Raw genomic sequence first — 16,139 nt, 5'->3', positions numbered from 1 at the left:
AGCTGATTAGTATGCAAATATATAACGAAAATGAGTAAAGGTTAAAGTGGGCATGTGGATGAGGAATGGCTATTAATTTGGGATTTTTAATTTACATAACAACTTTTTTCATGACTTCGTACATGAAAAATTAATACGAAACAACATAGACCAACTATGTGCTTGAAACTCAAAGAGAAAAAACCCCCTAAAAATGTATAAAATGTTATTGTACGTACAATAATACACATTTTACACATTTTGTAATCTTTTGCAGTTTATATTATTGAGTTACAAACAAGGACTTGGCATATGCTGTTTCACATTAACAAAAGTAGGAAGCCATGATAAAATTGTATAATCCATATTGGTTACTGCAAATAGATAAGCTTATTTTAGTTATTTACTTTTATCATTACTTTGTCTAAATCTCATTTCTATCCAGTGGTCAACTTTTCCTTCTTAATATCGTTCACTTGTGTTAAACGACCCCATCTCGCAGTCTTAATTACCTCGAGTTTGTGAAAAGGTCAAGCCGTTAATGAAAAAAAAGACTGTAACGCAGATTTAAATGTTTTGGAGAATATGTGAATCGACTTTTTACGATAGTGAAATACAATGGTACCGTACAAGTATACTTAAATAATGTCAGTGCAGAAGCTTTGAAATTTCCTCTAATTACTTTCCTTTCGATAGAATTTCTGTTTGATGGAAGAATTTCCATTTCAGACACAAATGAAGGTAACAAGCCAGCTTTTATCAATTATTAGTTTCTCCCACTTCTTTTTTCTCTATTTCTATCTTCGACATTCCGTTATGTAAGTTCGCTTTTGAAGTATGAGGATGTCAAGGGTGCCTTTCTGGAGCCATACCGTAGATTTCATCGATAAAGGTTGCATTTACTATGACGTGAAAATTGGCATGTCTATTCTCATCATACCGGTATTTGTGTCGGTATTCGAGTTGAGATTCAGTGAGTTTATTGAAAGTCATATTTATTGTACCCAGCTTTACCTATATATGAGTTGCAAGTTCTTTGTTGAAGGTTTTAATTATTGTCTTTTGCTTTACATGTATATATTTTAGCATTACATGAATTAAAGTGACCACATGGATAAGGACTGGGTATTTATTTCTGATTTTAAATTTATAACACTATCAATGTGAAACAACATTGACAAAGTCTGTGTTTGTAACATAATACATTGCAAAAAGCTGTTGTTTCATATTGATTTTCAAATAGGAACCCATGATGAAATTGTTTCATGAATTAAAAATCCAAAATAAATAGCAAACCCTCATCTATATTTCCACTTTAACCTACCCCTACATGCAAGTTGTCATCTTGTTCGTTCTAGTGCAGGTTTACACCTCATTTATGTATACGTGTGTTTTTATTTATTCGTACCGGTTATTCACTTCATTGCGTACAACATACCTGCAGATGTTTCAATTTCCCTATTTTCAAGTAAGTCATTAGAAAATTTAACAATCTTGTCTGCTCAATTTCGGCTCTTTTTGTCCACCTCAACTAAAGGATACACATATAGAGATATAGCTATAAACACCTGTTATCTCCATTCATGAAGAGGAAGACACCGTCCATCTAAAGGCAAATTACACATATCTGCTTACGCCATGTAATAAAATGTCTGCAGTTTTATTTTTGTAGCTTCCGAAAATGACAAATTTGCATATACTAAACACATATAATGGTAGGTCAAGTAGATGTAGGATAGCAAGTGGTTACATCAAACGATTAGCACTGCTAATATGAATGAAAAGCAATAAAAGTTCTTGAATTTTTATCAAAATTATCATATATATTTGCAAGTTTAACACTACACCATAAGTAAATTAACAAGATCAAAGCCCACAGTCCGCCCACTCTATTGATAGTTTCATTAATTTGGCAGTGGCGCCAACGAACTGACTATAACCTCTAGTAAAAACTTCTGCAGTTTCCTCGTCTTATGTTTTTTTTTAAATATAACAACTATAAATAGCAATGCTATTACATTTTACCTGCTACGTTCAACTTTTTAAACTCTTTTGTCAAAGTGGTATATAGTCCTCATGTCGACTGTATTTCGAGAACAAAATACGCAGTAAACGCTAACACTTAGTTAGGAAAAGACGAAGACAGGAACTGTTGGTGAACAACGAGGCTTATTAACTGCGGATTGTAGTCTTTTCCGAAGAGTTTGGTAAGGCAGCAATGTATGTCATAATATCATTGTTTTCAAATATCTTAATATACAGCAAGGGTTCAAATTGTTGCTTGACATAATTCAACATGATTTGGTAATTGGTATAATGTCAAGGATTTACAATTTGAAACAAAATCAACAACCAGAAAGCATAAAGTTACAGATGGTGTTCCTTTAATTCGAAATCTCAATACAAGGGACATTCAAAACCCCATTTCTAAGACGATTTGTATTGAAATACCCTGTATTCCGCATATTATAGCAAACACATTGTAACACATTCTACAATTATTAACGTTTCCCTGTCGATACTCTCAATACTAGTGATCTCTAATGGGAATATACTCGATGTAACACACACACACACACACACACACACACACACACACACACACACACACACACACATACATAAGTAACGAAACGTTATTTGAAAATAATTTCAAAATAAGTGTGTTAGAAAAGAATGCGTACATACTCGGAGTAGTTAAAAGTGGTTCTTGCACTCGAGGTCTTTTCAACAAAAACTGCCAAAGGCTACAATTTATGGTAGATATCCGGCCTTGTTATTTACTCCACGAAATTAATCGTCCCTAAATTGCTTCCTCGTATACATGTAATAAGTGGATGATTGACGAGCTAGTGATGTGGAATTGCACATCAAATAATACACACATAAATCACTCCTTTTCTTCACTCGTCTATCAGTTTCCTGACCTTATCAAATGTTCCAATAGATTCTTGAATTGATCAATGCAGGGGTGTAGTCGGATTGATTGTGGAAAAGAATATATAAATAAAGTCTATATTGCGTGGATATTAAATTTGGTATTTCGTATATCGACAATGATTTGTATTACTTACTCAATATCCCAATCTATCAAATGTTTACAACCAAGCTATTGCTTAGATTGATGCCCCCAAACTAGATTTCCTATTAAGACTAAGTCATCGGGGTTTTGGAATGTCACGTTAGAATATTTTGAAGGCGCTAAGGTGATACATTTTGAAGAATATGTGTTAGCTATTTCATGCGTTTACTTTTCAAATGATGATATACCATACTTCAACACCAATCTAAAATTGTAAAACATTATCAAGATTCAAACAAAAACTAACTAGTTTTGTAACATCTTCAAATTACTATACAAATTTTTAACCTTTGAAACATTTGGTTATGTATAAAACTAGAAGTGTGGTATAGATGAAATCAAACGCGGTTGATCTATTTCTTTAATGACTTTTTGTCGCTAACGAAATTAAGAAAATGTTTAGAAAATAATTTTGAATTTATGGGTTTCAATGCTGATGTATCTTTTTCCACCGACTTGGTTCTGGTTCACAGAATGCTGTTTATATCATTGAAATTAACAAATTACCAAAGTGAGCAGAACAATAAAGAATTGAGTTGGTGTTTGAATTTTAAAATCAGTCACAATAAAGTGAACGCCTGTGTGTCTGTCAAGATCCTAGTATTTTCGTAAAAGAGTACATCTTTGGGGTAAACGTTGCAAAGGTTTGTGAGCAGCCCTCAGCATATATTTATCATGAACATAACGACTTACTCGACTTTTGTGTGGGTAGCCAGGTCATTCAGTTTATCTGAAGAGTTTTCTTTTCTTTTCTTGCAGTTCATGCGGCACCCACAAGGCAAGAAAGAGACACTGACAAACGAGACGCTTCAAAGAGAGGTAAGTCGTGACATACTCGGATATACTTATACCTTATATTTACGCACTAACTTTAAATGTAACATTTAAACGACACGACTTTTCTTGGAACATTCTGTATAAGTTGGAGTTTTATTTCGGTGTAACAGTCTGTAATTCAAGTTGGATCAACCCGATGGTCAGACTGCAGTTATAAATGAAGTACCTAGATTCTCACAACTGCAAGCTGTGGGATGATTAAACACACTCTGTCAATTTTCTATGCAGTTTGACACTCGCTACAAAGACCACAGAAATACACCATTACATGCAGATGTGAAATAAAATCTTGTTCACAACCGGGATTTCCTTAAAATGTGAAAACCATTATCAAGTACCCTGTGCTTCCTCTAAGTGGATCTAACGTATTGTTTGTTTAATTTACAGTCCGTATTCAATAGACAGTGAAGTCTATATATGGCAACGATTTCATTAAAGTAGTACTTTTGTTACTAGAAAGGTTCAAAACTAATTCAACAAATTAATTCTGTAGTCGCCATGTACATTATGTTGAACATTTTCGCTGTTCTAATTCCTACCAGGGATATGAATCTAGAGAGATTGACACAAATCAACCTCCCAAGTATTAGTTCCCTGTTCATACGTAACTCAAGTAGAATAAACAGTTTGAATACTAAAACATTCCTCCACGTTTTGCCTATTTCCCGCGTGTAGCATTATCACTTTCTTTATAAGATTATGGGATTTCATTAAAACGTTCGTAGTGTCATCAATATAGCGGCCATCCTAAACCGCCCAATTCTACTGTAATTCTACTCGTAATGCTTCCAACTACGTGCAGGGCTTACAGATAGATTGTAATGATCGGCAGTGAACACTTACAGTTCATATAAAAAAGTCTTCAACGATTGCCTATATTAACCTTTAAGTAATGAACCTAGGAAAAGGGTGACAATCTTTATGTAATTATTATCTCGATTAAATGAAATACACTTTTGTAGTCGGTCAAATATTATTGATACTCTGTAATTTACATTCAATAAAGAAATATGTCAGTTTACATGATACACACTCGCACAAACATACATACATACATACATACATACATACATACATACATACATACATACATACATACATACATACACACATACACACGCAACACACAACATAATATTGTGGTATATATACATACACACACACAGATATATATATATAATATATATATATATATATATATATATATATATATATATATATATATATATCACTTTTGTCACACACACAGATATATATATATATATATATATATATATATATATATATATATATATATATATATATATATATATATATATATACACACACACAGGCTTGACGCATGTTAGATGGGCTCTGCAAAGCTGTCAGCTTAAAACCTACACGATATTTTGTTACATCCTTATGAGCAGCTTAGGGGTATAAGTGAACCAAATAATTCACTACGAATCATATAGAACATACATACTTGAAACCATTCCTTTCAGCGCTTTCAATTGCACTGTTGTAAATACAAACCCTTTACGATATTCGACAACGCTTGACATTCTAGCTAAATTATTTACCAACGATATGCGATATAACGAGGAAAATAATTTGGAAAATGAGAGGCTCTGGAGATTATCTGAGATACAACCATTTTGTGCCCAGAGGTTTGACTTAAGGATTTGGAATAAAACTACGCAAAACATAGAATCTCTCCAGAGAAACTATGCCAATGGAACATAAAGACTTATTAAGTTGTTAGCTCTGATAAACAATAATATACTAAAACATGGAAATATTTATGACTCCCTGCTGTATTACCAATAATCGATTCACAAATCGCCTGGTTTCTCTTTTTTGATAGTATTTTGGGTAGACATCAAAAATGCAGAATCAGTGAGTTTAACGATGGAGAGGATTCGTTGTCACTGACAATTGCATGTGGTTATAAATAACTATATGACGTTATGAATTGACACTATAGTCACGTTTCAAACTAATCATCCTATCCATTGGAGCTATGGAATGATTGATCTGTTTACAAACCTAAATACCAAAGCGTTGTGTCCCAAAATCAAAATATCAAAATTACAATGCATTTTTGGACGAGATGTGAACACATATTTTTCAATCCAAATCTGTTTCGGTTAAACATGACTGCATTTTGGATACATTTTAAATCAATAATTCTTACATTTGCGAAAGTCGTCCGATGTACAGTCATTATTATAGTGTTCTGTTACCATGGAAACAGGTTCGCCAAAGTTTGTTTAAAGGAGTTTATCCACCTTAGTTTCGTTTCTCTTTCGCAAGGGACTGCCACAAATTCCATAGTTTTAAGAGTACTAGGTACTTTGTCTCATTAATAACTTTTAAGTTAATCAGATCAAAGACTCCGGGTTGCTCTAAATCTATCTATGCAGTCCACCGTCTTTACTGCTTTACGGTCTTTCAATTTCAATCTTTTCGCCCCAGGACAAATGGTATTTCGAATTTGATTCCTTTCTGTCAGACTCGTGAATAATATAGTACAACACAAAACAAAAATAGTAGTTTTGCCCCTCTGTCGTACTGTGCTGAAGAAAACGTTAGCAATGCAGTGTTATGTATCGACAGTATTTGCTCATATGTTGTTGTTTTTGTTTTTTGTTTTGTTGTTTGTGTTGTTTGTGTTGTTGTTTTGTTGTTGTGTTGTGTTGTGTTGTTTTGTTTTGTTTTGTTTTATTTTACCATTACTTTCCCCGATTTTTTAAAATATTACTGGAGATGGTATGATTAGAATTATTCCCCAATATTTTTCTTCATTTAGCCGGAAAATATTCATGACGTAAGGGTTGTCACTAGTCGTCTAGCGACTCGTAGTAACAAGGGCACCTTAGGTCACTCGTATTTTCCTTGGCTGAACGAAGGCAAATATTGGGGATAGTACCTAATTACACACCTTATTCAAAAAAGGTGCATTGGCCATGCTGATGTTGACAGAGGGAACAATTAAACTGATTACATATGATAAACACTAGGGTTCATGCTTGGTTTTGTATTTTTATTTAATAGTGACTTTCGAGAAATTCTAGTTACAAAAATAATTGTTCAACAGATATGTTATTGTATACATGTATCACCTACATCAAATAGTTGAATGAATAGCAACATCTCAATAGGCGAGATTAATTCTTTACCGTTGGACTTTTTCGATAATTACCATTACGTGGAAACCTTTTTCGAAAAATAAAGACTTTGCTATATGATAATGGTAGGCAATAAAGGAAGACTACCTAGAAATGCTGCCAATGACAGCTGTGTAGTGTTATGTAAGACCTCGTCAACAAATTTGTAAATATTTCAAAGTGAATACTTTCCACAATAACGAACCCTACTTCACTGCTAATATATCTTATCGCATCACGTCAAAAATGGTAATGATGCAAGTAATATAAGATAATGCAAGTATCAAAGGCATGTAATATATTATCTAACACTGTTTTCCATATCTTCTTTGCAGAAATCCAAAATGACAAGAGAGGTAAGAACTTCTATTGCGGACTATTTATAAGTCGAAACAAGATCATTACAAGATCTTACAATGATATATAATGTAATAATGATCAATGTAACAATCTAGAATTGGTTATAATCACGCTGATGTGGATTCTGGCATTTAAGAATGTTTCGTCATTCATGGGTGACCCCTATAGAAATCGTTAAGTTCTGTATCTCATGTCTGTGATCTTGAATCATGACCTATTGTCTTGTACAGTTCACAAATAGTGCAACGGTTCGTTCAGTTTCGATCCTATCAACTCTCCTATTCATCTAATTCATCATATATGACATCAGAGGTAGGGTTGACTGTAAGTAGAGAATTGCCACACATAGTTCCAGTGCTTTGCTATCTGATAAAAGAACACATATCTCGGTTACCTTTAAAATCAACGCCAGTTCTTATACATGTGCCTCATTTAGTTTTGATCCTATCAACCTCTCTTGACGCTTGACTGTAAGACTTACATTTACCGTAGAGTCTACAGTAACCTGAAAATAACAACTCGAGATCTATGGCCTGTTGTCTGAAATAAACACCTCTATAGCTAAGGTTATGTTTTCAAAAGTAGTGGTTATTATCAAAAAGGTCAATACTGCCCAACATTTCCATGGCAGCTTGGTGGATACACCTAGGCATGCATACATACATACATACATACATACATACATACATACATACATACATACATACATGCATACATACATGCATACATGCATACATGCATACATACATACATACATACATACATACATACATACATACATACATGCATACATGCATGCATGCATGCATGCATGCATACATACATACATACATACATACATACATACATACATACATACATACATACACACATACATACATACATACATACATACATACATACATACATACATACATACATACACTTACCTCTTACCTGACATATTTGATGGAAGTATTTTTGTTGTTCTATTGTTGCAGTATTTTGGGTTGAGAAGAAAGACGGTAAGTGACCGCAATCAAAGATAGTTGTATTACTTTTTCTCAACAATAATTTCATATTTAACATGTCAATGTAAGGACCACGAGATGTAGTGACATGATCGTATTTGGAGCTAGGAAAAACAAACCAATGTAGAGAAAATTTTATGAAAACTCAAGCAATATTTGTTCTCATTTTAAACTTTAGCCCGAAGACAAACAAATGTATGTGAATATATGCTGGAGGATTCATTACTCGAGACAAATCAAATTTCATCAATGATTCATAAGAGTATTTTCATAGTCGTCTTACATTGATATTATTGTTTGAATGTGATCCAATTTACGTTCGGAGAATAAGAAAATAAATTCGATATATGATATAAGTGTATGTACAATGACTAGACGAAAATAGATGAAGTGAATGCATTCATGTCTAACTTTGAACTTTTGTCAATATCTCACTTTTCACAGCAGCACAAGCTGCAGATGTGGACAAGAGAGGTGTGTACTAGTATATTGTTTACAGAATTGAGTACATTACAGATGCATAAATATATCCCACAGCTATGCTATTTATATGATTTTAATTACCCATTTATTATGCTCCTGATCATTCTGAAAGCCAAAATGAAGAAAATAACTTTTTAACACACATTATACGATAGCGGACAGCTGGGTTTTTTTTTTGCTTAGTTTTGCATGTTGCCACCATTATTGTTCCATTATTGATTGCGTATTAAGTACAGACCAGTACAAAAATGTGATGGGTCAGACGTATTTTTGCAAAGTAGAGGGTCAGATCATATCTGCCTGTAGATATTATCAACCATAGGCGCAGTTATGTGTTTATATTTAACCAATGGGAGCGCATATGTGCTTCCTTGTCAACAATACACAATTGTTGAAATTAATGAAACTAATTCATTAGGATGGGAGACAGACAGACAGACAGACAGACAGACAGACAGACAGACAGACAGACAGACAGACAGACAGACAGACAGACAGACAGAGTTACAAGACGAGAGAGATTGGGCAGAACACTAGAGCTATGGAATGTACATAGCGTGTACTGTGTGTGTGCGTGCGTGCGATGATAATGAAATGCTGAATATTTGCATGCGAGAAATGAAATAAAGTAAATCCAGATAGTTTGGCCGTACTAACCAATATTTCCATTTCTCTTTCCCTTTCTCTTAACAGTATTCTGGGTTGAAAAGAAAGACGCCGGTCTTCATGGAGATTTCGGTAGGAGTTTATCAAATATTCCTGTGATTTCGATATATGTTTTATTCAAGCCTATTAGAGTAATTCCGTCAATTAGTTTACTGTTTATAGCTGCGCTAGGTTGATTGGCTATTAGAATATGCACGATTAAATATTCACTCGTTTTGTCATATGTTATGCATGAAAATGATTAAGTTAACACAATGAAAATGTTCAATTTAAGTATTTTGATAAACAAAGACATATCGGTTGTCTCGTTATGATAGTTTTTAATGAGATGTGTTTCAGTCTTAGCTTCAGGCCAAAGTGAGAGCAGAAATTGGAAAACGGGATTTAAGTCAATTTATTTGCATGAATTTTTAATCATATTCCAATAATATATGCCTTTGTAGATACAGCCCGTTTCAATTGAGCGTTCACTGGCTCTGTTTCACAGTTTGATACAGTTACCGTCCACGCACAAACTAAGACTGAGAAACTCAAGGATCGACAGATCTTAATTTCTTGCTGTATGATTTTGTCTCAATGAAATAAACGTACTAAATCAAAACACCCCTAATCTTATAATTACCAGGGGATCAATTACACCTCGAGTTCGTTTTCATCTGTTATCTTCTGGGAGATTATCACACCCAACAAACACTCGAACATGCACAAAGAAGGAAGAAAGACCATGTTAGAGCGTTTGTTTGGCGTGATAATCTCCCAGAATATAAAACGAACTCGTGTAATTTATCCCTCTTTATTATAAGATTAGGGGTGTTTTAATTCTAAAAGAGGAGAAGAATTGACAAGATGTCTTTTTATTTAGTCAATAAAGAGTAAATCATATACATCTGAAAGAGAGAAATTAGCTAGGGAAAGGAGAAGAAAGCTTTTGTATCACCACAAAAATCAACGAGTCAATTGATCAATACCACACAAAAATAAGTTTCATTTCGCCACAAAATCATTCAATCGATAAATTATTCATTTCATCAATTGATTGATTGATTGATTGATTGATTGATTGATTGATTGATTGATTGATTGATTGATTGATTGATTGATTGATTGATTGATTGATTGGTTGGTTGGTTGGTTGGTTGGTTGGTTGGTTGGTTGGTTGGTTGGTTGGTTGGTTGGTTGGTTGGTTGGTTGGTTGGTTGGTTGGTTGGTTGATTGATTGATTGATTGATTGATTGATTGATTGATTGATTGATTGATTGATTGATCGATCGATCGATCCATTGATTGATTGATCGATCGATCGATCAATCAATCAATCAATTACATGCTCGCTGTTTTCTTTGGCGATACATGAGTTTCGTTACCAAATCAATTACTCAAAAAATTGATCTTAGAGAAATTTTCTTGCGACTACATGACCTGTCAAGTTCAATAAGTAGACATGGCTATCTATCTAGAAGTACCTAGTAACATTCTGTCTTCTCTCTTTGTTCCGACTATCGCAGAGGCAGATAAGAGAGGTGAGTGCAATTTCTAATACTGCGACTATCTAGCATCTTCTGATCGACTTTGGATTTTAAATGTGATAAATTTTACGTCCCTAATTTTCATGTTTGGGTAAAGAGTAATCAAATATGTATGGAACATTCATATGCGTCGTCTTATTGGTATTTACGTGATGCCTTCGAATTCATTTGGCTGAAATTAGGACAGCGCGGTTATATTTTCTACTCTATAAATTTAATGAGTTACTAGCCTATTGTACACACAGTATTTCTGAAGTAATTGGAAGAATAGTATATAATGACGTAAATTTGGCTTTCAGGTAGAATGGTTCTACTTTGCTACAACGACGCTTCACATAACTTCACAATGGGGACTAGCCGCATTTTTATTTACATGCCATGCCTGAATTACGACGACCAATTTATCCGCTTTAATGTTTATGAAATACCTTGATTACCGCATAGGCGATTTTATCTATATTGTCAATGGTCACTGTTGTGTTATAGTCTATTTTTGGTATGCCTCGTGATCGTTATTTTAATATGTATGTATGTATGTATGTATGTAACATGTATGTATGTATGTATGTATGTATGTATGTATGTATGTATGTATGTATGTATGTATGTATGTATGTATGTATGTATGTGTGTGTGTGTGTGTGTGTGTGTGTGTGTGTGTGTGTGTGTGTGTGTGTGTGTGTGTGTGTGCGTGCGTGAGTGTGTATATATAATATGTATATATTAAGTATATGTTTTCATCATATTACAGTTTTCTGGGTAGAGAAAAAAGATGCCGGTTCAAGTGGTAATGTATTAAATTATTATTCGAAATTAAAGTCGGTTTTTTTAAATCACAGAGGCCACGCTCTTTAAACCATAGATATAGAGAAACATCAAATAATATATATTCTGATGCAAATATAATTACTTTTGTGTTTCACCAGTTGAGACCCTTTTGTCAGAGAATCCAAATAGTGTAAAATCATTACATTTTGGAAATCTGGATGTACTACAGTCCGTTTCAAGTTACGGTTCACCGTTCTCTTTGATACAACCACGCAGAAGTCAACAAGAAACTGTACATTCTATCTACACTATAAGATATCATGATCGCAGTGTCTTGCTACATTTAATCTCAAAGAGATAAACTATTTAAACGTACTGCAACTAAACACAGACACGCGGACGCGAATGTTTTGACGCCTGCATTTGATGTCTGCATGGTGGTACAGGTTTTAGACAAAATGTCGCAAGAAACTGTATACATTCAATCTTGTTATCTTAAAGTGTATCGTGTGCCGTTTCTTCATATTGGTGTCTGAGTGGTTGTATCAAACACATCCGGTGAACGGTAACTTAAAACAGACCTGTGACTTGTCGGGATACTAACCATCCAGCGATTTGTTTGTATACAGGAAATATCTATAAATTTATACAACTACATAGAATATTTCACAGTTTGTGTCAGTTGGTTTCTATGACGACCATCCGTTTTATATAAACACAAAAGTGAAAAAAATCATATTTTGCTGTATGCGTTGCAAATTGAATGATACAATTACATGATTGATGAAAAAAATGCACTTTGCGATGGTAATGCGGTGATTGTAATTTTAATACATATTTTTTATCTCTCTATGCAGACAACAAAGACAAACGAGGTGAGTTTTGACCTAGTTCTTGACCTTTGGCCATTTTATTAAACTATGCATTGTTGATATCCTTATCATTACACTGTGTTGTTAACCCTGATCAATCGTAGTGGAGAAGTTTACCCTGTTGATTAACCACTTTGACCGCAGATGATTTTCGAGTGAGTTGGCATAGATGTTGTTTTCAAAAAGAAAAGTCATTGATGAAAGTCACGTATCAACAAATTACAAAGACAGCATATTGCACTGAAATCGAACACAGCGCAATGAGCCATATTGAAGTAAAGTAGTACAAATGAATTTATAAACTAGTTTACTGGCATCACATGTATTACTTTCATAATAGAACCTCGATTGAACTGTATACATGTATATTAAAAGTGTCTTCTAGTAACACAATAGGGGTTTCTTTCAAATTGTAGTCTATTAAATTCAATATTAAATATGCATAATTAACAGGTTTTAGGTTTGTCAATATCAAAAGTTGGATATAGGAGTATGCTTCCATAAATACGATGCTAGAAGTAGATTTTGATATGTAGCAAAATTTACTCACCAGAAATTGATCAACTGATGAGCCTATGCCATAGAATTACTAATCATCTTTCCGAATCATGTTTCATTCATGCTTTAGAAGTAATCATTAGTTTTCAAGAACGCTTGGATGGAAGCCTTGTGTTGAATTATGAAATGTTTCCTCTTTACTTTGCAGTTTTCTGGGTGGAGAGAAAAGACGCGGCAGCTAATGGTAAAGGACCTACGCACGTCTAAATGTAGTATAGTATGAGATTTGAAGACAATGAAACTTTTATAATTAAACGTTCTAACCTTCTTTATTTACCTCAATCTTCATTGTCTCATGAAGCAAATAACGGTTTACCCGGTCACGTTAGTTTCATAATTTTAATATTTTTTGTTCTCAAACCCCAATGCGATGCTTTCATTATTTAGCAATTGGCACGACAGTTGTGTTTATTTTTAAAGATTGGCAATACGCATGTATGCAAATTTCGTGTACGTCAGTATCACATATTGATGAAAACATCATTACTTGTAACGAGACGATTCTAAAGTAAACTGAGACAGTAAACTTATTGTGCGGTTGTACCGACGACCCATCCAGATTACAATTGAACGGCGCCGTCACAGTTATCAACTTTGTCTATACCTAATATTGATAATATTTCAAGTATTTGTATATATTAATATCGTATCTTACACTTTATTCGTATGTTTCAAAAGGTCAAGTGTAACGTTGTGATTGCACCTGTGATTTTTTTGTTTTCGTGACGTAATCATACAGACTCGAAATATTGTTTATAGAGTAATACACTTAACATATACTTATTAATCCCATACACATACTAAATATGTTTTCTTTTTGCATGTAAATTAATCAGCAGAAGGAAAAGACAAAAGAGGTGAGCTTTAAATCAAAAAAGGAAAATAAAGGAATGTAAAGACATTGAAATAGGATTCACATGACTATTAATAGTCAAATCGTTTTTAGGCAGTAAAAGTTATAGTAACCTAATATTTTCAGGCGTGTGTGATAAAAAAACGACAGCAGAAATAATATTGCCTTATGAAGATTGGGGGCGCTCCCCGTTCGATGTTTTTGTGCCATAGAGAACTGTTATGTATGTAATGACACATGCCAATGATTGTTGTGTGTATCACGTGATCAATCCTTTATCTTTCTATTGCAAAGTAAATTGCAAAGTATTAGTGTTTTTAAAGACGTAATCACTAATAGATTAAAGTTAGTCCTCTACTTTCAATGTATGATTTCCTGTTGCCACCCAGCTACCCCAGGTTAGGTTTCAAACTTTTTATAATCATTTACACTTATATACATCACCGAAGCTTAATACCTCATAAAACGATCTAATCATGTATGGACTTCTATTCGTAGAAAGGAAGGATCAATAGCACTTAAGATAAAATGTTATAAATGATAATTGAGATTTAAGAATTATATATTTGAATGTGGAGGTGGAGGGGATGAATTTTTATGGCGTCCCTGGAATTAAGTGTCAACAATTGCAATACATTGTCGTTAACATGTCAGTTTTGCGTGTACGTTATTATGGAATGTATTCAATAATAGAAATTTATCTGATGACCAGGTCATGATAATTTTGTATCTGATTGAAATTTTAAAGAATAAATGAAAATATATATTACCCTCAGCTGAAGGGGTTGGGTAGTTTCTTCTCGATTAATTAACAATGAAATATTTGATAGAACTTAAGATCATCATTAACAATCTGAAATACAGTGACTCAAATCCCTGCCATTATCCTTCAATTATTATAAAGTCGTGTCTACATTGTCCATATAATTAATGTTTAAGTGACTGACAACTGTTATTCACCTTATTGGAAATGCTAATTTTCAAGTCAACACAAAAGACAATGCATCATTTAATTACTATAAAAGAGATCAGTGACAAAAGCAGTGTCTCGGAGACTTCAAATGTTCTCATCGAAAAGTTCGAAAAGATTTTAAATGGAGTAAATAGAAGCTTTCAGTTTGTATGTATATTGCTTGCCAACACAGTGGGAAAACTAGTCATCTGTTTAAAATCAATATCCGCATCACCTAGAAAACTGTAAATAATGTTTTGTAATATGATGTCATTATCATACATACGTCGTGTTATCAAAATTACTACATTGTGTATATCTTTCCAATTGTTACATTAAATAAGAAAATAGCTTATATGTAAACAATTTAGCTTTCTTGTCACACAATCCTCGTAAACAGTTTAAAACATAACTTAAATATATTAATACATTTCTCTACCCCCCCCCCCTTTGCTAGCTGGTAACGACAAGAGAGGTAAGCATGCGACATATCCTACCTATCGCTTCAATATCATTGGTTACTTCATAGTATGTTTATTGTAAGGTTGGGCATGAAATCTTTAAATAAAGTAGACTGCCGCACTTCCAAATATTTTGAATGTGTAGAGTTTGCCCAAGAGTAAATTTTGACAAAACAGTATATTGCTTATTTAGTAATTTGCTATTTATCTATCCAGTGTCTATTGTAATAGTTAGTAAGTGTGCATGCTCCTACTGTTTACATCTTTAACCAAATGCAGAGCAAACAATTGGAAGCAATGATTGTGTGCTATATTTAGTGTACTTAACTTCACACAAAACCTTTATATACAGTATCACTGAGCTTGACATTTCGTCTAATCCAAAGTGTATGCGGATCCTGTAAAGGCTGTAATATATAACCTTGTTGCCAGTCTCAATGAATTTGATGTCTTGTCTAATCCAAAGTGCATGCTCATCCTGTAATGGTTGTAAGAATCTTTTTAGTTAATAGGCATTACTTGTGTAATTCAAATTGATTCATCATACTCTCTTTAATCACCCTTTTCCTTATTCCCCTCT

General features: G+C 33.5%; 1 protein-coding gene across 5 annotated transcripts in view; it reads left to right on the top strand.

The window, feature by feature from the left end:
* Window positions 1–16,139, top strand: part of LOC144436064 (uncharacterized) — a 132,822-nt gene that overhangs the window by 111,831 nt on the left and 4,852 nt on the right. For 3 of the 5 annotated variants that reach the window (XM_078124725.1, XM_078124729.1, XM_078124730.1), the window contains exons 3-13: window positions 3,821–3,880; window positions 7,386–7,406; window positions 8,391–8,414; window positions 8,865–8,894; window positions 9,597–9,641; window positions 11,075–11,089; window positions 11,847–11,882; window positions 12,721–12,738; window positions 13,442–13,477; window positions 14,130–14,150; window positions 15,556–15,573. In XM_078124725.1, coding sequence (XP_077980851.1) covers window positions 3,821–3,880; window positions 7,386–7,406; window positions 8,391–8,414; window positions 8,865–8,894; window positions 9,597–9,641; window positions 11,075–11,089; window positions 11,847–11,882; window positions 12,721–12,738; window positions 13,442–13,477; window positions 14,130–14,150; window positions 15,556–15,573 — 324 coding nt within the window. The remainder of the gene's footprint in view (window positions 1–3,820; window positions 3,881–7,385; window positions 7,407–8,390; window positions 8,415–8,864; window positions 8,895–9,596; window positions 9,642–11,074; window positions 11,090–11,846; window positions 11,883–12,720; window positions 12,739–13,441; window positions 13,478–14,129; window positions 14,151–15,555; window positions 15,574–16,139) is intronic. The other 2 variants (XM_078124727.1, XM_078124726.1) reach the window with 2 other exon arrangements.

This window comes from Glandiceps talaboti, chromosome 6 (genome assembly GCF_964340395.1).
Source record: "Glandiceps talaboti chromosome 6, keGlaTala1.1, whole genome shotgun sequence".
NCBI lineage: Eukaryota > Metazoa > Hemichordata > Enteropneusta > Spengelidae > Glandiceps > Glandiceps talaboti.
The sequence above is the reverse complement of the archived record's forward strand: the minus strand, read 5'-3'. Positions and strand labels throughout refer to the sequence as shown.